This window comes from Lytechinus variegatus, chromosome 1, assembly GCF_018143015.1.
Source record: "Lytechinus variegatus isolate NC3 chromosome 1, Lvar_3.0, whole genome shotgun sequence".
In the NCBI taxonomy this organism is placed as follows: domain Eukaryota; kingdom Metazoa; phylum Echinodermata; class Echinoidea; order Temnopleuroida; family Toxopneustidae; genus Lytechinus; species Lytechinus variegatus.
In genome coordinates, this window is record NC_054740.1 from 59,951,919 (window position 1) to 59,976,380 (window position 24,462).

The window sequence follows — 24,462 nt, forward strand, 5'->3', positions numbered from 1 at the left end:
TCACCCTTCGTCCGCCTACATTCAGTCCGGTGTGAGGGGGCTTTTAGCCCAGCGCTCACTATGCGATCCGAAGCGAGGCGATTTCTTAATAAATCACATTTCGCACTAAAATGTGAAAGTTTCAAGAAGTACGATTAGTTCATTTTAATTATCATGTTTGAAATTATAAAACCATAATTTTGCGATGACGTCATAACGATTCGGATTTGCATACCGGGAGCCTCGAACTAGAGACTGAATTTCGATTTCAGTAGTGCTACCACTATTCTGAACTTTGAACGCTATGATTTTATTGATTGGAATGTCCTTGTCAAATGTAATTACAATTTCTTTGAAATTCGGATCGCAACGAATCGTATAGTGTGCGCCGGGCCTTATCCCTCGTCCTCACTGTCGTGTTATCTTAATACAAACGCTACATTTTGTTTTTCGTAGGTGATCGTGAAAAAAAAACCTTTCAAAATTTGGGTACGATCGATCGATTGTCACGACTAATCTTATACGAACTGATGCGATCACTGCGATTAAAACAACGGCTTTAAGAGCATACTAAAACCAAGTTTCTTGTAAAGAGAGAGAGAGAAAAAAAAGAAAATGCGTTTAATAGATCAGCGGAATTGTACGATTTTTTGTGACATATGTTGTGTTAACTTCAACTTCGAATTTTCGATGAATTTAGATTTAAATTGCTATTTAAAGATGAATTATAGATTTTTGGAAGTAGTGTCACGCATTGATCCGTAATAACAGATTTGTAATATATCTAAATGATTTAATGTAAAAAATGAAACGATTGGAAGTTTTGTTAAAACTTAGGTGTTAAGGAAAGGTGGTTAATGAGTAAAAACCTTAATAATTGAATGAATATTTTCAAAGATTTGATATGCAAGGAGTCCTATGAAAGCTATTAATATATGCAATCTAATCTCGTGACTGAATTCTGTAGTTACAATACGAATATGTACATGGTGTAGGATAAACCTATCTTTTGTGACTGAAATCCTGCACTGGCTCGGCAGTATTTAGACAGCTCGTCAAAAATGAGCTCTTTTCATCCTAGTTAATTCTCGACTATAGAAATTTGCACATTTACTCATTTTAAGTCATTCATTGCTGCTCTATTGAAAACATTTCATTTTTTAAAATTATCTTTGTAAAGAAGTGTCTTTCTCTCAGGTCATATATTATAATTTAGAAAACCTTTGCAGGAAAGAATAAAATTCTAATTTAATACATGGCTTAACATAGTTATTTCCAGCTAACAATATTTTTTTTGACACCTTTTTTCTTGTTTCGTTGAGATAAAAAAAAATTATTTAGATCATAAAAAGTTGAAGGCCTATGCTGATACTGTTCAAAAGAAGATTTGGTTGTTCTGGTCACGTTGACACTTTTCAGAGGCCAATTATATTGAGCAGCTTGAAAAAGAAGTATACTGCATCCTGCTTAGTCAGACACCACACACACACATGCATGTACCCACATACTCACACATGTGTAAGCCTGTTTAATAATGATGTTAATAATAATAGCTGGATTTATAGCGCTTTTGCCTGAGGCTATTATTACTCCGGATTAAGCTCGAGCTACCATCACCGCCCAGTGAGCAAAGTATCTGGGGTCCGTGTGGGTTATATATGGGCTCATTTGGGCTTGGATATTGGCCCCATATGGGCAGCTCATATGGGGCCCATATGGGCTTTGCACCATCCAAACCATCCGGGGCCCATATGGGCCAAGTGGGTTTCATATGGGGAAAATCTGGTGAAGCCCACATTAAACCCACATGGCACATCTGGCCCCATATGAAAACGATATTGTGTTTTATATGGGTCCCATGTGGGCCCCATGTAGGTTCACGATGTTTTAATCAATTAAAAAATATCAATTTATTTGTGTCATTAAGGTGACATTATAACCCAATATTCTAATCCTTATCATTTTATCATGTCCTATAATCCTACATTCTAATCCTAAATCCTAATCCTATCCTACACCTAACCACTAAATCTTGTCATTGACTTCTATATATAGAGCGAGTTTGCTGTACTTGACAGGCTATGGTTAATAACAATTTTCAATATTTAACCTTGAAAATTTTCTCCTGAAATAAATGTTTCGATTTTCAATTTTATGGTAATACATACTTTTCTGAAAATTTTCATGGTGGAATCCTTGCAGAAACATAAACATATCAATTGTTGTAGCTGTATTAGTTAAATTTTTGATCATTTAGTGTTGTATTGAATATTCATGAGTGCAGTCCAGATCGATCGACACTAATGATGCCACATATGGCCCATATATATCCCATATGGGGCCCAGATGTTTTTAGCCATATGGGGATTATATGGGACATAATGGGCCCCATATGGCCCACATGAAACCCATATGGGCCCCATATTGGCCCCATATGCACTGGGTCGAGTGGATAAATTTTTTGCCGAAGGAAAACACGCCGGGATGCTGAGATTCATGGGATTTGTGGTATTCGAACCCACGACCCTCTGTTTCAAAGGCGAGAGTCAGAACCACTAGACCACGACGCACCCACTGTATATACATGCATATACACATACTGTAAAAACACGCTGTTTAAAATAAGCACTTTAAAAGCCGGTCATTCTTGCAACTGTTGCTCAAAATTTTTAACCAGCTGTTTATTTTTTTAAGATAACTTGTTTCACATGATGGACGTTAAAGTTTTCAAATTGTTGATATTGTTGTGGTTTCTCATTTGTAACAATTTTACTAATTGGAAATAATTTCATTTGGCTGAAAGGAGGATTGCAGCCCCATAGTTATTACAGCTAAATAGGTAAATAGTGAGATAACTTATATAGAGATCATGCATGCTTGTCATTATACATAAACTCACATTTTTATTAATCCTGTTCTTGCATAACATCATTTCTATCGGAAACGAGAAAAATCTTTAAATATGTGTTCTTTTATTTGGATTGTAAATAAATAGATGTATTCTACAGTGTGATAATTTTTTATATTTTTTTTGCCTTTCTTTATACATATTCAACAGGTATTCTGTATGGACAGTGTTGTTATATTTCATGATTCAAATTTATATTTAATGTTAAACCAATTTAAAATCATAATCAATTCTCTTCGGTCTTATTCGAAGTTGTATCTTTCTCCCCCGGCTCTCATTGTTGTATTGTGTGATGTATGGCAATACATGTCATTGCCTAACTACAACTGTAAGATATATAACTATATGAAACCACGATGACTCAACCAACTTTGGTCCATTGTAGAAGTAGCAGTAACTAACAAAGCAATTCTTGGAAGATAGGGAGAAAGAAAATTATTGTATCAAAGAAGTTGAAAGTACGTGTTGATTAATTGACAAACAGATAAACTAACCAAATTCATTAAGAACTTGTAATCATATAGTGCAGAAATACTGAGAATAATGAAAAATGTTATCTCTGAAAAGAATCCAATTAAGACTTAGGAACAATTGATACCACAATTTCAAAGAGTTGTTATTCACAATTCTACTGAGTATTGTTTGTAAAAAAGTTTCTTGATCTGAATGTTCTTGAACTAAGGGGGGAGATGTGATGTATGCCAATACATGTATCATTGCCTAACTACAACTGTAAGATATTTATGCCTAACTATATAAAACATCGATGACTCAACCAAATATTGTCATGATTGTCAGAAACCATTGTAACTTGTAAATAAAGACCACTCCTCATCTGTACCTCAACCAAGTCAGATGTGTATTTGAGCCTCCTTGTTTCTCTTAGTAGAAACATCACATATTGATTACCAGACTAAATTCTTTGAATCTTGTAACGAATCAGTAACTTACGCCATAAAAACTGTGATGTTAAAGCTGACACCAGTTGGTGTTAATAGAGGACCACACTCTGAGGTGTTAAAATTACCCCCTAGAGATTGAACATAACGCCAAGGAGTGTAAATGTAACGACCAAAGGTGTTGTAAAGAACACCTATAGGTGTTAAACTCCGGGGTTAAACTAAATCTGTCAATTTAATACCGGTGTAAAATAAATGGTGGTGTGGTCACCTATGTACACCGGTTAACACCACAGTTTTTGCTGTGTACGCACATTTTAATTTCCATGACTAAATTGCCGTGCACGCAATGAATACTGATCATAAATGAATAAAGAATAATGATCATAAAATTGTAATATCTCTGCAAGTTTTCTGGACTAAGTCCATTGGTTACATTAGAAGTTTCAGAAAATAAAGTGAAGGCCGGTGGACTTTCGAACAATGCAAATGTCATGATTTTATGAAAGCTAAATATCTATAAAGCAATAAAACATTTATCACCAATCCATGGCGTACCGGGCAGGCCCCGTTAATTGGGGCATGCACCTCTGCACCACAAGTATTTTGGGACAATGACAAAAATTAATCACTAGTTTCAGCAGGAGGCCTACCTTTCCGTCCAAAAGTTCTAACAATAAAAAAATCATTTGGAAAAATACCCTTATTTGGGGGTACTTCCTGTCCAAAATATCTGAAAAAGAAGGTAACCACCACCATTATTCCCTTCCACCCATCCTCCTTCTGCTCATCATAATGTGAAGAGTTTGGTTGCGAAAGGGGTTAGGTTCACTTTGGACCATTCCGAGAAAATCATGTTTTTCTTATTCTCACTTACTGCAATATTCTAATGAGAAACTAAATTAGTCATAAAGTACTACCCTATATCATGTGAACATGAAATTGTGTATAAAAGAAATTTGCCTGTCTTCAATTTTTTTATATATATATTTTTTCAAAAATTATTATTGTGGACTTGACTCCTTTTGCAAGCAAACTGAAATGAATCCTATATCTTTGACTAAAAAGGTGATTTTTTGCCACTTTCATTGACGTTTTAATGTGAATTTCCAAACTTTCTTTGATATCATCAAAGCGACTAAAAATCTATAGGTTTTGAGACAGAAAACAATAAGATTTATTAAACAAAATGGTCCTAATCCCTTTTGACTAATGAGCTCTCCTTATAAGACAATAATTTTTTTAATCTCCCTTATTGTAATATGATATCAAATTATTAAAAAATTAAAAATCAAAAGATTAGATCTGATTGAGTTTTGGATTGGAAACGGATTCATTGTTTGGTTGGTCGCTGTTTGCGGCCCCTCAGTGCTGGATTTGTTTTGATCCTTGATAATTTAGGTGTACCCGATATATTTAATTCATCCATTATTACTTGTATCATGCTCAATTTATTTTGTTGAATGTTTAAGCATGAAAGGACATTATTGATGTAATACTTTCAAACATGAATATAACTTGTATATTTTTGTGTGGATACGATTTAGATACCCGAAGTCCCACACACACAAAACAAAACATTTTTGAGACCACATTGTAACTGTTACGTTCCCTACAATGTTCAAACATGACTACATGCACTCTACACCACCCCCCCCCCCTCCCCCGACACATTATCTCATGCTTGGTCCTTACAGGTGTCACCTACCTTTTTAAATGAACTCTAATTTAGATGAAATAGACCAAATTAATAACAGGAATGAAATTCGAAATTGCGCTTATTATACCTCCCAAGAATTTATATCAGCTTTTGAATCAAATGATAACAACGTCAATAATCTCAGTCTTGTACATTTTAATTCAAGAAGTTTTAACAGAAATTTTGATTCCGTAGAAACTTTTTTAAATTCCCTAAACACGTTTTCATTTTCAATTATTGGTGTTTCTGAAACTTGACTGAGTTCACATTCCCCGGACATATACAACATACCTAATTATCGCATGGTACATGTTGATAGGAGAAGCGGCAGAGGAGGAGGTGTGGCAATGTATATCAACTCAAAACTTAAACACAAATTAAGATCAGACATTTACATTAATGACAGAAGCTCTCTTTATTGAAGTAGAAAACAAATTTGGTAAAAATATAATAGTAGGAACATTATACAGACCGCCTAATAACAACATCGGCGATTTTATCGATAATTTTGATAAAGAACTTGAGAAGATGTCCCGTGAAAATAAACAAATCTATATAATGGGCGACTTTAATATTGATTTATCAGACATTTTGTATAACAAACCATCTTATAATAACATTAACAATAAAGTAAGGAATCATAATAGCTATAATAGTGCAAACATATTTCTCAATATACTTTCCTCATATGCTTTTCATCCTTGTATCAACATACCTACTAGAATGACGTCCACGTCAGCAACATTGATCGATAATATATTTAGAAATTCTTTTAGCAATGATAACAATAGTGGAGTTTTTACTTATGATATTACGGATCATTTGCCAATATCTTTTAATTTCTTCAGAATATGAAGTTAATGTTGATAAAGAAAATATTAGGAAAACATATAGGAAAGAAAATATAAACACTATTTCAGCTTTGATTGAAGATTTAACCAATGAGAATTGGAATGACATTTTGGAAGAAAATGATGCAAATGTTGCTTATAAATTGTTCCTAGATAAATTCACTCATTACTATGATAAAAATATACCACTTGTTCAAAGCAAGAAGCGTAAAAATGAGATCAGAAATCCATGGATTACTCGAGGAATTTTACAGTCTATCAAAAAACGTAATAAACTTTATAAATCATTCATTTTTGATAGATCTGAACATGATTTTATCAAGTATAAACAGTATCGCAATACACTCACCAGCGTAATTCGATGTTCGAAAAAAACATATTATTCAAAAGAAATAAAAAACGCAGAAGGGAATTTGAATTTAACTTGGAATGCCATAAACAAATTAATAAACAAAATCTAAACCCCATGATAGAATTGAAAAACTTGAAGTTGAAAATAAATTCTTTACGGAACTTTTTGAAATTGGTCAAGAGTTTGATATTTTTTCACGGGCATTGGTCCTGACCTGGCTTCAAAAATACAAAGTGATGGTAAAAATTTTATTGAGTATCTCTCCGAGCCCATCTCAAATACAATGTGTTTCATTTCAACAGATCAACATGAAATAATTAAGATAGTTGAAGCCTTAGCATCTAAAAAATCTAAAGGATATGATGGAATCAGCACAAAACTTTTAAAACATGTAATATATAGCATTGTCTTTCCATTAGAACATACCTTTAATCTATCTCTACTGGCTGTTGTCGCACTTTATTAAAAATAGTAAAAGTAGTCCCAGTTTACAAAAAAGATGACCCGACTTAAGTTACTAATTATCGTCCTATATCACTTTTACCATGTTTTTCAAAAGTATTGGGAAAAAATGTGTACAAACGATTGGATTCTTTTTGTCATTAAATAAAATTCTTATTCCAATCCAATTCGGATGTAGAAAAAAATTCTCAACCGATTTTGCAATTACTAAATTACTTGATAATGTTGTTGACTCCCTTTTAAAAAGAAGCCATATAATCGCTTTATTTATGGATCTAAGTAAAGCCTTCGACACCATTGATCATAAGATTTTATTACATAAATTATATAATTACGGAAAAAGTGGAGTTGCCTGGTCATGGATTAAAAGTTATCTTTCAAATCAACAACATTTCGTCTCAATTAATGATATAAAATCTCCGTTGTCCTTTCTTAATTGTGGAGTGCCACAAGGTTCGATTTTGGGGCCACTTCTGTTTTTAATATAATAATAATAATAATGCTCAATTCTTGTATAGCGCATCACAAATAGCATAGCATGTCCCTATGCCCTTAAAGAAGAAATGGTGAAAGGTATATAAGAATAAAGTAATCGAGATATTTAGATTGGACCATTAGTTCAAAGTTAGTTTTTTTTTGCATTGAAAAGATATGTTTTGAGGGATCTCCCGAATGTACATTAATCACTTTGATATCTCATTGAATTAGGTAAAGCATTCCAGAGGACAGCGGAGGCATGAGTAAAAGCACGCTCACCATATGACTTTGTAAAGACAGAGGGAACAACAAATAATTCTTTTGAGCTTGATCTAAGATTTCGGGATGGCTGGTAATATGAAACTAAATCGAGTGAATAGGACGGGGCAATTTTATAAAAAAACAGTTGTGTGCAAAAACTAGAAGCTTGAATACAATCCGGGAACGGACAGGGAGCCAATGTAATTCTCTGATTACTGGGGTAATTGCTTCATACTTGCGTGTTCGTGTTACTAATCTCGCAGCTGAATTTTGAATGGTTTCCAGTTTTTTAATTTGTTTAATAGGTAATCCTGAAAGGAGACTATTGCAGAAATCAATGTGACATAAAACAAAAGCATGTACCAATTTTTCAGTGGTGGGTTTGTCCAAGAATTCACGAAGTTTACCAATTTTGTATAAGGCATATGATGCAGAGCGACATTTTTGTATCAATATATCAATGATATAGTAAATTCTTCCCAAGTTCTTTCGTTTATTTTGTTTGCTGACGACTCCAACATTTTATTGTCTCACAATGATTTAGATGAATTGTTTAGTACAATGAATTTAGAACTAAAAAAATGTTTCGTCGTGGTTTAAATGTAACAAGTTATCCTTTAACATAAGTAAAACTCATTTTGTTCATTTTCAAGCCATTCATAGGAATGACGATTTTCCCCAAGACATTCTAATTGACAATGAGCCAATAGATAAAAAAGAATCTGTGAAATTTCTTGGCATTACAATAGACAAACATTTATCTTGGCAACCCCTGCAACCTTCTAATAATCGATGTTTTAATAGAAAATGCAATTTTTTTAGTATGTTTTGTTTGTCAATTATTTGTATATTATTATTGTATTTTCTTTGTTAATATGTTCATGAAAAAGTGTTGCAGAAACCAATAAATGAAATAAATTAAAATTATGCGAAACTAAATTTACACGATACCCTACCATGTGAACATAACAATGGGTATAAACGAAATCTACCCGTCTACATATTTGTTTATTCTTTTCCAAAACAAAATATCTGTGGACCTAAACCGTTTTTAAAGTTGATTTTTCTTTGCCTTTTATTTTTTACTTTTTAATGAGTATTTCAACTTTTCTTTCTTATTACTAAACATCTGTACATTAAGACCCCAAAAATATCAAATTTGATGAAAAATGGACCTAACCCCTTTTGCAACTGAGCTTTTCAGGTGTACACCATGCTGTTCGGCATTTTATGAACTCCCTGGATGAATCTTGGAACCTTGTACACATGCAGCAAACAGTCAAAGGGGACCTGCAATTCAGAAATAGCGGGTGAAAAGTCATGTAAATGGTCAAGCTGCCGGGAGTGCATGGGGACTTTGAAATGATGTAAATAAAATGATGTAAACGAAAATATTTTATAGCAAATCGGTTGAAGTAAACTTCAGAACTCACTCTATACAAATTCAGTCAAAAGTTTTATTTTTTTATTCAGCCTGATAAATATAGTGTTTACACGTATTAAAAACAGCTTATGAATTATATTTCCCCATTTGATTTTTAATATATTCTTCATTACATCCATTTGGGTTTTGTACTAGTGAAAACGGCATTTGTTGTTATTTTTATCAATTAAAACAAAATATTCTATTCATTTTTTATCCATATTATCTATTTCTAGTTGTTTCATTCTTATCCTATATTATTAAACCTAAGTTTGGGGTGGAGTAGTAGTGGAACAATGAGCCTAAAGTTTTGAGGGGGCCAGATATCGTGTTTCGGGCAAAATGTAGTAGAAGTTGCGGGCGAACAAAGCGAGCAAGCAAAGCAAAAATTTCGACATTTTTATAACAAAAATCCAATTTTTATAGATTTGATAATGATATTCAGAAAATAACATGTTTAGCCCTTTTCTATTTCCTTTTATTTTCTTTCCTCATTTTTTTTTCCTGGTCATGAAAATTGGGGGAGGGGTGGGCAAGAGCCCCCAAGCCCCCTCCCCTAACTGTAAGCCACTGGGATGGAGTGATAACCTTTAACCCCCTTCTAATCAGTTTGGTGATGAGAAACACAATCCCTGAAAGGCAAATCGCCCAATTCTCCCTTTATTCAGAAAGAAGAATGACAGAGCCCTGGGGTGGTACATTATTAGAGAACACTGTCATAAAACTTTGTCATAAAATATGTCGTTTCTCCCCGATATGTGATAGTCTGCAGGCACAGACCCTGATTGAAACTTTGATCAACAGGTGTGCCTCCACGCGAAGACTAGCATATACAAATCTTGCTGTTCGAGCCTTAACTACACAAGGCATGAGTAGGCTGCACATTCAGGCTAGCTAATGTGACGCCGCTATGAATGTCTCAATAGATATTCTAAAGATTTTGTTTCTCTTTCATATCTCTGTAAGCTCTCGCCGATCTTCTCACTTACAATCAATCAAAATCACCGTTAGTTCCGAATAAGTGAAATACTCTCTTACATGGGGCCCCTGCATGAAATAAAACCCCGGGGGGGGGGGGCACTTCCATTCACGAGTGGATACCATGCGCGACCATGGGGTCTCGAAAAGCACCCTAAACACGTTATTTCCATATTCTGAAAATGCACCCCTTAACAAGTATTGGCGTGTGAAACCCTCCCCTTAACAAGTATTGGAAACAAAACGACACTCTTGGCAAATATTCCCTGAAATGAACCCCTAAACAAGTACAGGAATGTTTTATTGTTACGGGTCCTTCGGTCGTCGGCTTTACCTTAATTGGTTTAGTACGACCCCTGCTTCTTCACCCCGCGCAAATCGGACTCTAAACACGAAGTGTTGGGGCAAAAAGGACATCCTTTATAAAACATTTTAATTTTGTTTTATCATTCCTGCAAATACGACCCTACACACGCAATTTTCCTAGCGAAATAAATACCTTTTTTTCATTATTTTTGTGTTTTTGACACCCTTATCACGTTACGTACGTAACGTGCCCTATCGTGAAAAAGACATCCTTTTTACGTGCTTTTTTGGTCGCGCATGGTATCCACTCGCCAATGTAAGTGCCCCCCTCCCCCCCCCCCCGGTATAAAACACATGGTACAATTGCAAACCCTTGAATATATATAGTAATAGTAAAATAAACAAAGTCAAATTTCAATCTCTGCTATATAGCTAAACTTATCAAGAAAATCATATATGAACAAAAGTTTGAAAACAAGTCATTTCATCTCGTAAAAAATTGTGTTCATAAAACGTAAATCATAATTCACAATGTATTCATACTGAATATAAAAATCATTATAAATATTAAGTGGTATAGTCCAGCCTCTAAGACAAGCTTTTGGCCTGCTGGACTAGCTTGAAATTAGTCGAAATTGCTCGACTAATGTCCTTTTCGGTGCTGGACTAGTTTAGGGACGGACTAGCTTCTGGCTTGTCAAGCATGACGGACTATATAGTTTATCGCTTGTCAATCGAGACAGACTAGCTTCAAGCTTGTAAGACAGGACGCACGAGCGTGTAACTTGTCAAGCTAGATTGACTAGCTTCTAGCTTGTCAAGCAGGACTGACTGGTTTAAGGCTTATCATTCAAGACAGACTAGCATTTAGCTTGTCAGACAGGACGGACTAGCTTGTAGCTTGTCAAGCCAGACTGACTAGCTTCGGGCTTGTCAAGCAGAGCGGACTGTTATGACTTGTCAATCTAGACAGACTAGCTTTTAGCTTGTCAAGCAGTACAGACTAGTTTGAGTCTTGTAAATCGAGATAGGTTGTCAGGCAAGGTTTACTGCTTGTCTAATAGCGAAAAAGTTTTTCCAGCCTGGGTTGTAGAATTTTAGGCAAGGCAAGTCAGATGTTGAAAATAAAATAGCTTTTACATTTTTTTAACTAAAGTATGTTTAGCTTCACCACAAAAAATGAAGAAAGCTCTTGGATATACCATTGTCCTCTATTGTAATTTCTGCAATATAATTAGTACGCCTAAATCAAATAGTTATTAGAAAAGATTAGGTATTTTAGCACTTTTACAGAATAAATGACTATCATGATTATATTGAATAACCTGCGGCGCAAAGAACGACACGGAGCTTGATTCAAGACATCTGTTGAATAATGCAGAAAGTTCTAAAAAATAAATGATTATCATGAAGTGCACTGCAAAAAAAAAACAGATCGGATGAAAGATGAGCAACATGCAATTAATGTTCTGATTCTTTCAAGATATTGCCTATAGGCACATTTAACCCATGCATGTCCCACAATCAGTGTTTACAGGTAGGCCTAACTGAAATCTGAGCCTGTGCACTGAATAACCCGAAAAGCAAACACAAGCATTATTGTCAACATGCAGTAGCACTGAGCACTACAAAGAAGTTGCTTATTTGGATATAAAGACCAATCCTAAGCCAGTTTTTGCTTCAGTTGCTTCATGTATACTCGAACAAAAGTAAGCAAATAAACTTCCAGAAATAATAAAGTTTTCATATGTATATTTTCATAATTTAAGTCCTTCAATTGAATATCAACCTTTGAATACATTCACCTACTGCCATATTTTTTTCAACAAAATATACATATTCCCTGTATCGAGACTGAAATGTAATTAATGATTATAATTACAACTTTGAAAATTTAATTTAATTTTTTATTCGAATTCATTTTTTATTTACTTTTTTCTGCCATGATTGTATTTAGTGTATATAAATATGCAATATTTTTAACGCTTTTCCAATGTTTTCAAGTTCAGGCCTGTCTAGAGTGGGGATTCTACTAATGTACATGCAAACTATGCTCAGTGTATTGATTTTGAATATGTAGTATTTAATACTTTATTCGTTTTTTTCCTCTGTTACGTTTTTTACCGTTTTTTTAATCGATTTATTTCAAAATATGTACATTTTCTTTTACTCCCTTTTGTAATATATTGTGTAAAGATTTTTTAATCTCATTATATAAATTAAAATAAAGAATTTGAATATGATGGTTTACATAACCTTGTTAAAAAAACCAAATCGTCAAATAATCGTTGTATATAGTGCGCATTAAACTGCACGTCCTAATAATATTATGTTTAAATCTAGAAGGAACATCTTCATTTGGAAAAGTAAATAGGTTAGATTTTGCATATATGTTTGGAAGTTTAGTTTCATTGGCAGTCAGATGATATAAGGTTGATATTATTTTCTTGTGAACAAATAGCTAATAAAAAAAGACTGTGACTTTGCGCTATATGAACGAATTACTTAATAGTTTAGAACACTTCAGATTTATAACATTTGTGGGTAAAGTCATTATTACATTTGTGCAGTGCATTATTACATTTATGGGTAAATATAACATTATTTTGTGGGCGTTATTACATTTTTGGGGTAAAGTGTTATTACATTTGTGGATGTTATTACTTTTGTGGGTGCAACACCCCCCCCCCCATCCCCCATTTTTTAATAAATAATTCAATTTCCATACGCTTGATTTTGAAATAAAGTTTCAAAGATAAAAACGACATTAAAAGAGTTTGGATAAAGAGTGAACAATATTATACAGATATTGACTAATGGGGTGTGTAATATAAACATTCTTTGGACCGCCGGATTTATATTTTCCCGAGTGGTTATATTTTCCCGAAGCGCGCGGCGCTGAGGGAAAATATGATCACGAGGGAAAATATTAATCCTTTAGGCGGTCCAAAGAATGTTTATTTTACACACCCAATCAGTCAATATCTGTTATATTAGATAGCCTGAAATGATGGAGATTATTTATCTAGACTCTAATTTGTAAAGAAACGAACGTTACACCCAGGCCTAGATTAAACTAGATCTAGATCTATATAAGCCTTAAAACTAACATTAAATATAGAATTTACTTACCAGATCCATTCCTTGCTAAACTTCCAATTCCAACAGAGATAAAACCAAAAATTCCAATGAAATTCCAATTGTTCCAACTGTTCAACATATAACAACAAACACGAACGCAACATATTTACATAGGGTACGATGCAGTATTGTCTACTTGTTTATTATGTTTACAGTACACTGATGGAAGTGGTACTGTACGACCCTTTTCTGGTCCACATCCAATTTGTTTGATACAAAGTTCATTTGAGGCGAGGACTGTGAGTCCGGTCCAGGTCCAGGACACAGGGCTGACCGAGATCCATGTTGATTCTGAGCCGTAACATTAGCACAAAATTGAGATATAACAGGACTAGATGGCGGCCTGCTGATTGTACAAGGTTTTCCTGAGGCTGATCTCTCTGTTGTCGTTCCAGGACTTGGTCCAGGACCCAATGTGGATCTCTGTAGATCCTGAGGCTGAGCCATAACATCAGGTGCAGATTCTGGTGGTGGATGTAATGAAACAGGACTAGGTGGTGGCCTGCTGACTGTACATGGTGGTCCTGATCTTTCTTTTGCTGGACCAGATCCAGGACCAGGACCAAATCTAGCACCATTAGACCTTGTAGTACTTGGACTAGAAAGCCTAACTTTCGATTGACATTTTTCTGACAAGCATAAGCTCATTTGTCGTTTGTGTCCTTCGTCAACTCGAGAGTAATGTTTAAGACTGCTCTCACTTTTATGTCCTGAAACCGTCATGATATGCCTGGCCTCAAATCCTTGCTCATCTTACGTAGTGATAGTTGTGGCTCTAATGCAATGGTTCGTGTAGGGCCTTGACGTGTTAGCTTCAATGCTAATGCTTTTCATTTTGTTCCCCAATGCATTCTTACCAACAACCTGATGATCATACCATGGCACATTTTGGTCTTGTTCTACTGTCCCTGGTCCTGGACCGCTTCCAAGTGAGACATTTTCTTGAGGCGCACTAAATTTTGGTCGTTGCCAAAAAAATGGAAAATCACGATTCAGATGCGAAACATATTCACAAAATGACTTGACGGGACAGTTTTCATCCTTCGTCTCATACATCCGACCACATTGGCTCCTTGAATCATCATCTTAGTCTCCTCTGTGATTTTAAGTCAGCTTATCCTTCGCAAGATAAACATATCTCTTGTTGCTCGAATCTGTAGCAATAGCGAAGTCGTCTGTCCTTAGATCCTTAAGATTCTTCCTGCCTCTGTTACACAGGCGTAACATTAGATTCACAAACACAGCATTCTGAAGACCTCTCGGAGTAGAACGGTCCAAGGCTCGCGAAGTCATTATTCTTTCAAAGTCTTCCTTACTAATAGGATCCTTGTGTGTAATTGAACCATTTCCTTCAGCTTTCAGTTTATGGAGGACTGCAGCAAACATGTCTTTTGCACGTCTAAATTCAACACTGTTCACAATGTCCACTGCCTTTGTTTTAAGAAAGTGCCTTTGGAGACCATAGCGTATTGTGATCATGGAACTCTTTGCGTAACATTGGCCATTTCCCCGCCGCACCTCTGCGTAGAATGATCGAATGCACTCACATAACTCTTGCTCCGAGTATTCCGTCTCCACTTTTCCAACGTCAATAGCAACTGAATATATCTATCGCCTGTTTCACAACATTCTTGGTAGATTTAGAATCCTTATTGTCCAAAAGCTGGTCTAATTCCTCATTGCTCATTAGCACAAATCTAGGCTCCATTTTGAAGTATTATTGAATTAAACTGGGATTGGACCTGGACCGGACTCACTGCACTAAGTCGATCGCTTTTAAATTACGCGGTACTCGGCCCGAAAATTTAGTGCAATATTGATATCGAGTTTTGATCGATTGCAAACGATAGCTACTTTAGTCCCACCTATATTATTTTCCTGTAATTGGTAACATCTAATCCACAAGAGGGCGTCATACACGTAGAAAAATATATTCATGGACCAACTAGTCAATATTTTCATCGAAGGTGGACCGGCTGGGAAAATACACTGTTTTCGATCATATCACGTGACGCGCATTTGACCAATCGCGCTTGGCTATCTGTCTTGGCTATCTAATATTACTCTCTATCAAGTCGCATATTTCTGTTTTCTCTCTCTGACTCAGATAGGTGACTTAGGGAATTATTGCTATAAAGGAGAGAAAAGCGGCTTGCCAGTATTGATTCCAGATATTGCTTAAGATGAAAAGAGGACTTCACTACAAACTAACAAGGGTTTGCGTGACGCACAATACCGTTGTTCAATGACAAAGCGTCCATCAGTATCTACCTTTTAGTCTTCCATGAAACTATCCCCAACTGACTTTCATAGAATGCTAAATTGAAAAAAAAAGAACAACACAGAGAAGATATAGAGGTGGACCTGCTTTTTCATATTTCTCTCACTTGGCATTAATGGTATTGTATCCATTGCAATGATTTAGGTCAGCATGCTGAGAGAAATGCAGAGAAATTGCCAAATGAAATAAAGGTCTTCTCGAAGGTAAAATGCGGTGTAAAAAAGAACAACCTTTGCTCCGCTCATAGCCCATTCAATTCACCATAAAATTATTCAGTATCAAATTTCTGTCTTTAAGAAAGATTAAGCATGAGCGTTTGACAATTGAAGAATTTTTCTTTTATTAATCAGGTTTTTAATTATTACTGGCAACAATCCCAACAGACCAAGTATAAATCCTTTGGATTTTTTTACAATAATTAAACGACTTTTCTTCGAAGCGTCGACACAAGGCTCTTGCTTTCAGTCAAAAAATGATATAAAAATGGAAACTGCTACTACGTTTTTCAGACTCTCAGTGGCTGAATCGTATTTCTGATAACCAGATGTCCCCAAAGAAATTCCTTTGCAAGAATAAAGTGGCAATCTAACCAATTAACGGCAACGCATTATCGTACTAAATTCCTTCCATCATGGGTTGGATTGAAGAAAACATCTTTCACTTAATTATAAATTTAATAAGTGTCATTCTCAACACTATGACGATGTTTCTCATCATTGGAAGCAGGAGGCTGAGGAAGAAACAGAACATCTTCATCTGCAACATCGCCTTGGTAGATTGTGTTGCTTCTGCCTTACCTTTTGTTTATTGGCTGATGCTTTATATCGGAGTAAGACCGGTAAGTTTGTAAATAAATGAGCACGGGCTTCGCAAAAGACCCTGTAATTTTTTTCATGGGCTTGGGGAGAATATGAGAGAGATATGAGATAGCACTGGAAGAAGTAAAATTCGAGCAGATTTACTATTCCCGTTTGCTCAATTTTAGACAAGTATTAGAGAGAGAAAAAAATGATTGACAGAATATGTGCTACCCTTCATATATAACAAGGTGCAACATGACTAGGTCGAGCCACTTATAAGATTGTGGTAACAAATCTATTACAGTAAAGTTATCTCTTGAATGATGGCTTATTAACAATACTTTATTCAGGAGTGTTTTACACGAGCTTATTCATGATGTGCATTGTTTAAACATATATCACGAGTAGACAGTTGCTACTACTGGGATACTGATACGGTTATCGCACGATGGAGTAAGCCAGGCCAGGTGCACAATGCACGATCTGTTGCGATCCGATGAAAAAGATTTTGATATGAACATTTCAACCTATGAAATATTAATGAGCGAACACCCGAATAGTGGAGGGGTATAAATACTAAAATAAGAATGCCAGTCTATCTCGAGCAATCCTCTTGAAGGAATAAGAAATTCTATTCCTACAGGAGGCTCGCTCGACTGGAATTCTGATATTAGCATTGGCACATTAAATTCCACATCGGGATGACGTCGCGACGTCATCACGACTTGGAATTTTACGCCGACAACAAAGTTTGTATTGCAGCAAAGTACAAATCCAATTTTATCATATAATTTGGTTGCATTAAGCCGGATTTCGAATGAGGTAATTTTGCAACTTAGAATTTCCTTAAAGCAAAATTGTGATTTGCTAAAAAAAATGGCGCCGTGGTCTGATCGTGCAGTGAGTGGCGGGAATAAGTTCACAACTTTCAGAGCCACCACATATACTTTTGGTTTCGTTTTGTACTATTCATGACCATCTTACAATTTCGCTTGTTGGACATTGTAAAGGGTGGATTTCCCTCCAATAATAAAACAACAAAAAAGCGTAAACAAACAAAAACAATAGACAAACGTGAAAACTGTATATTGCAGTGAGTCCAACTTTGCGTGTGTCAATACTTTGGGGACGGTCTCAAAAACCATTCAATATCTTTAAAAAAATGACATCATTAATATGAAGTGACCTAAAATCAATACCGTTAGTTTCCTTAGGATGAGTGCAGTATTCATAAAAATATTATTCGTCAATAATTTATAGTTCCGATATAGACATCCCATCTTTTGATCTGAAGGTTTTGTTTACATCTCTAAAAAATCTTTAGTCCGCGAAGTGTAGATCACACTGTCTTGTTCAGAATGGTTTCCCAGCACAGCGCATATTTCGTCGATAGGAATAGAATTTTGAGATCGCGATACCGGCGAACCCCTTGACCTACTTCATAGTTTTCGTCAATGATTTTGCAGTTTACGATCTTGAACTGGTTTTGTATCAAATGTGAATGTTTTGTGAACGAATTTTAGCCTGATGAATATTTTAAAGTGCCACGTGTCGTGTTAAATTTGGAGTCTTAGCATGAAATGTTCTTTACCTCTAGTTTTGTAACTATGATTTAATAACTCAAAGTATTGCTGTAAAAAATGTGGTAAATGTTCCTAGTGTAAATCATAAACATCTGATACCCCAGATTGACGAATAGTGGCCTACAGCTTGTTCTAAGTCGAGAAAATATAATTGCTCTCATAGCCATTTTCTGCGCCACTGAAATATATACAATTTAGGTGGCTCCTGTAGCTACTTCCCCAACTAAAATTCCATAAGATATGTGTGGTTGTATAAAACATTTATACAGAAGCATTAGAACATCCCGCGGTACATAGTAGCGTCATTTAAAAAGCAAACCAATTTTCCATATAATGCATTTATCAATACATTGGATCTGGTTCTTCCACAAGAAAGATTCATCGATTTTAATTCCTACAGAAGACGCCACATGCATTTTTTCTGTACCCGTTTCACATAAATTTAATACACCTTCAATTTCAAAAGATCGTCTCGGTCCTTTTATTATCATATAATTTGATTTCTTCAAATTTATGGTTAATTTATTAAGTATACACCAACTTCACACCTCTTTAAATTTCTTACTTACATAAATCATATTAATATCTTTTTGACATTTGGTATGTTTGGGGAAAGTATGGAAAATATTTGAATCATCTGCAGAGTCTAAACTGGAAAAATCAGTTGATCCTGGTAAGTCATTAATATATAATAAAAAGAGTGTGGGCCCCAGGACTGATCCTTGGGGAACACCACATATTATCCTTCTACTACTGGAAATTTCATTTTTGTAACACAAAACCTGCGATCGGTTCATTAAGTAATTCTGGAACCATTGCAATACAATACCTCTTATTCCATAATGCTTTCATTTTTCGTAGATTAGGTTATGATTCATTATATCAAACGCCTTTTTGAAATCTATAAATTTACCTATGGTTATTTCACCTATATCAATTGCCTTCAATTATGTGTTAACCACATTGATTACTGATAATTTCGTACTATATCTCTTACGAAAGCCATACTGTATACAAAATATCACTGGACTCTAGAAAGGCCATGATACGCATATTAACTTATTTTTCAAATGTTCTTGCAATTACTGGTAAAACTAAAATGGGTTTGTAATAATTGCCTGAGTCATCCTTCGAACCCTTTTTATACAGGGGGTCACTTTTGCTATCTTTAGGGCATCCGGGAATTTGCCCTATTCTAATGATAAGTTAAAAATATAAGTTAAATGGAGAAGCAATGAAAGGTGCTGCATCCTTAAACAATCTAACTGGCAAATTTTCATATACCTATGAGACTTTGAAGCATATAAAGTACATAAAACATCTTTAATTTCCACTTCACTTATAGGTTTCCAAAATAAAGAGATCTTATTTGAAGCACCTATGTAATCTTTAAAACAAGAATTATGAGGCCCATTTGGTATTCTGCCAAATTTGACCCAACAGTATAGCAAAGTAGTTAAGTTCCTCGGCTATATCCTCTCCTGAGGTAACAATTGTGTCTAATCCACCTCGATTAATGCCCAACTACTCGATAGTATTCATATTTTTATTCTTTCTTTTCCCAATTAACTCTTTGATAGTTTCCCAAGTCTTTCGCTTATTATTAAAATAAAATAGGAATTCTGAGATGAAATTTTCCTCTAAGATAAAGAATTAATTTGAAATTTTATCTGTGATATATTTAGATTGCTTCCCCTAGCTCCAAAACCTATTATGGGCTTGTAAAACTGTTCCAGCTAACATTATTGACATCTCAACAACTAGTGAGTGATTTTTCAGGACGACCTTTCTTTTACATTTGGTGTTATACTCATGTAAAAATTGAACCAACACCAAACACTGAACTTGAAATCACCCACTGTTTTAATTTGGTTGGATTTGGCCAATTTTATCGGTCGGACACATTACTTGCCAATAGGGATATTATTTGGACTCATCCATTTGGTAAAATTGTCGGTAGTAATTACCAACAATTTTACAAGTATGATGGGGTGTCCAAACTTTGTTGACTTTTCAAAAATATTCATCAGGTTTAAATCTGAAAATCATTGACGAAAATGTGGGGAAGTAGGTCAAGGGGCTTCGCCGGTATCGCGATCTCAAAATTGTATTCCGATAAACTATTCTGAAAAAGTGCGACCTATCTTCGCGGACCAAAGTTTTTTTTAGATTTGAACCAAAACTCAGATTTTAAGGATATTGGCTAGTTTTTGTCTCGCCCACCGGAGGTGAAGGCGAGACTTAGGGATCCAAATATCGTGCGTCGTCCGTCCGTCACAAATCTAATGACACATAACTCCACAACCATAAGATGCTTTTCAACCAAACTTGGATGGTAGATGGACTTAGGGGACCTGCATCTTATGCTGCAGTCGGAGGTCACATGGTAAGGTCAAAGGTCACTTTCAGGTCAACGTTAAAGTTTACATGCAAGACTCTCTTATGACACCTAACTGCGCAACCGTAAGTCACTTTTCAACTAAACTTGGATGGTAGATGGACTTGGGGATATGCATCTTATGCTGCAGTCGGAGGTCACATGGTAAGATCAAAGGTCATTTTCAAGTCAACGTTACAGTTTACATGCAAGACTCTCTTATGACACCTGACTCCGCAACTGGAAGTTACTTTTCAACAAAACTTGGATGGCAAATGTATTTAGGCGACCTGCATGATATGCTGCAGTCGGAGGTCACATGGTAAGGTCAAAGGTCATCTCTGGGTCAACATTAAAGTTTGCGTTCAAGGCTTTTATGACAAGTGTTATTCCGTCCCAGTCATTTCACAATGAAGTTTCGATACAATTCTGTTGCGTGCCCTCGCAAAACACAATATTTCTGGTTATTTTCATAAGTGGGTGAGACACAAAATCGCTTTTGCCTTGTTTCAGATAAAGACCATCCGCGACGTATGGACACACGCGAAGTTTGGACTCGCTGCCATATTTTAGAAACTGGCCTTAGATTGCACTACGGAAATGGAGCCTGGGATAAATACATATAAAACGAAAATTTTCTTTTTTGTTGTTGTCGTTTCAGGATTACAACGTTATATTGATAATGCGTGCATCACTCATCATCGAAACAGGTAGCACCTTGTCTGTGGCTCTGTTTCGACTCATCACCCTCCGCTTCGACCCATTCAACAAGCGGAACCTGGTGACGGCGCCTCGCTGCATCTTGGCCTGTATCTTCATTTGGATCATCCCTATCGGGGCCTTCTTCATCATCGCCAAAGTAATTGAGCGTCATCGTTACTCGGGAATCCAAAATTATCTTCTATTCATCATTAGCGTTGTAGCACAATGTCTTTGCGTGGCTTTTTACGTTATCGTGTACTGGGCTATCGCAAGCGCCGGGCGAAAGGCCGGTCTGTCGGGGCGTGCGCTAGAACAGCGCGTCAAACAAAACAAGAGTATCCTGACTACATTTGCACTCGTCTCAGTCTCGAATGTCGTTTGCTTATTTCCGATTATCTTTAATTACTTTATTCCTTTTTTAAAGACAGACTGGGTTCGAAACGCAGCAACTTTCGAGGTATACCGTTGGTATACGATTTATGTACCCTTATCAGTTACCTTGATGGGATTAAATGGCATATTAAATCCAGTCATATACTGGACTCGGTTAACGGAATTTCGGAAATGTCTTTGTGATATCTTCTCTCGCAATAAGCGTTCTCACAGTGAATCTAGTACAGCAGTGACCGACGATGAAGGTTCTATACCAAAACAGGGAAATTTTGTACATGAATATGAAGATGCTGATAGATCTGGCAAGCAGGTTATCAACACTGTTACCAAATAGGTCCGTTGTGAGGGATTAATACCCCCTCACACTTGACCGAATGTAGGCGGACGAAGGGTGACGAATGGGAAAATGCACAAAATTCACATGAATTCAACGAATTAAAAAAATATCCGTCCAATCATGCGATCAGTAACTATTGGACCGTCTGCACCATCCCGAGTTTCCAAATTAGCGCGCTATTTCCGATTATCCCGATCTGAAAAATCTCGAGATTATTTGCAGTGGATACGCAATTATCGCGCTAGTTCGTAAGATAAATCTCGAAATTCAATCCTAAGTCAACTTGGGATTATTTGCAAAATAGCGTGCTATTTTTCGAATTATCGCGCTAATTCGTCGGCGCAGACGCACTCGGGTTTATTTATTCACGGCGTCAGACCATAATGCATTGATGCCTCGCTTGAGCGGGAATCGCTCTTCTTGTGATGGTGGAGATGGGGTTTCTTGAATCTCGAGATTAATCGCGAGGAGTGCCAATCGGGCTAAAATCTCGAGATGGTGCAGCACCGCTGTATAGTCAAATTTTATCAACGAACGGTAAGCGAAGGATAAATATGACATGCGAAGTAAATCGATTTTTTTTTGTTTCACCTCTTTAAGTAAATTGCAGCCGAGGGCGAACCCGAACGAAGCGTTGATATAACCCAACAAGACGAACGAACAGTGAGCAATGGTTTGAGATGGCGTGCGATTAGAAACGAAGATGAGGGAATAGATCGGGCGTTCTTGTAGGTTTTTGTCATCGTGTTGCTTCGTGGAGGGCGCTAATTTGAAAACTCGGGATGGTGCAGACGGCCCTATAGTTACTGTAGGTTTTTGTCATCGTGTTGCTTCGTGGAGGGCGCTAATTTGAAAACTCGGGATGGTGCAGACGGCCCTATAGTTACTGATCGCATGATTTGACGGATATTTTTTAAGCCCCCCCCCCCTCTCACCAAACCGAATTGCCTGAAATATGCCTTGCGATGGCTGATTTGTTTTAAATCGTTTTCAATGGTAATTGATAGTAAATCATATTTACCCTTCGTGTTTAGGTTCGTACATCTTCTGAATTAACAGCTGCGATTATTGAAATTCGCGCGGAAATTTTTGACATGTTAAAAATTTCCAGACGAATTGAAAAATCGTTTGTCATATCTTTGAATTTGCATCTCTTATTTGGTCTGCGGTAATCGTTCGTTTATCGTTCGCGTGTTTTTGTCGCGCATAGTCCTTCGCGTTTTGCCAAAGTGGACCGGTCTCGAAAGAACCGTAACGAAGCAACACGATGACACAACGAACAAGATTGCCTGATCTATTCCCCCGTCTTCGTTTCTAATCGCACGCCATATCAAACCATTGCTCACTGTTCCGTCGTCTTATTGGGTTATATCAACCCTTCGGCAGCAATTTTCTCAAAGAGGTGAACCGAAAAATCGATATTCTTGCATGTCATATTTATCCTTCGCTTACTCTTCGTTGATAAAATTTGGCAATAGTTACTGATCGCATGATTTGACGGAAATTTTATTTGAATTCGCGCGCATTTCGTTCATTTTCCCATTCGTCACCCTTCGTCCGCCTACATTCAGTTCGGTGTGAGGGGGCTTTTCAAATAGCCCAGCGCTCACTATGCGATCCGATGCGAGGCGGTTTCTTAATAATCACATTTCGCACTAAAATGTGAAAGTTTTAAGAAGTACGATTAGTTCATTTTAAGTATCATGTTTGAAATAATAAAACCATAATTTTGCTTTGGGGCAAGCCCTGTGGTCGGATTAAAGTCCAAATCTGCCTCAAGTTGCAGCCGATGATGACGTTATAACGATTCGGATTTGCATACCGGGAGGCTCGAACTAGAGACTGAATTTCGATTTCAGTAGTGCTACCACTATTCTGAACTTTGAACGCTATGATTTTATTGGTTGGAATGTCCCTGTCAAATGTAATTACAATTTCTTTGAAATTCGGATCGCAACGAATCGTATAGTGTGCGCCGGGCCTTATCCCTCGTACTCACTGTCGTGTTATCTTAATACAAACGCTACATTTGGTTTTTCGTAGGTGATCGCGAAAGCTGGTATTCGAACCCACGACCGTCTGTTTCAAAGGCGAGAGTCAGAACCACTAGACCACGACGCACCCACTGTATATACATGCATATACACATACTGTAAAAACACGCTGTTTAAAATAAGCACGTTAAAAAGCCGGTCATTCTTGCAACTGTTGCTCAAAATTTTTAACCAGCTGTTTATTTAAAAAAAAAAGAAG

The 24,462-nt window shown here is 36.2% G+C and overlaps 1 protein-coding gene across 1 annotated transcript in view; it reads left to right on the forward strand.

The window, feature by feature from the left end:
* The first annotated feature begins 16,714 nt into the window (after positions 1-16,714).
* The window catches only part of LOC121431253 (monocarboxylate transporter 7-like), a 29,005-nt gene continuing 21,257 nt past the window's right edge, over positions 16,715-24,462 (forward strand). The window contains exons 1-2 of the mRNA XM_041628765.1: positions 16,715-16,855; positions 21,439-21,636. Coding sequence (XP_041484699.1) covers positions 16,715-16,855; positions 21,439-21,636 — 339 coding nt within the window. The remainder of the gene's footprint in view (positions 16,856-21,438; positions 21,637-24,462) is intronic.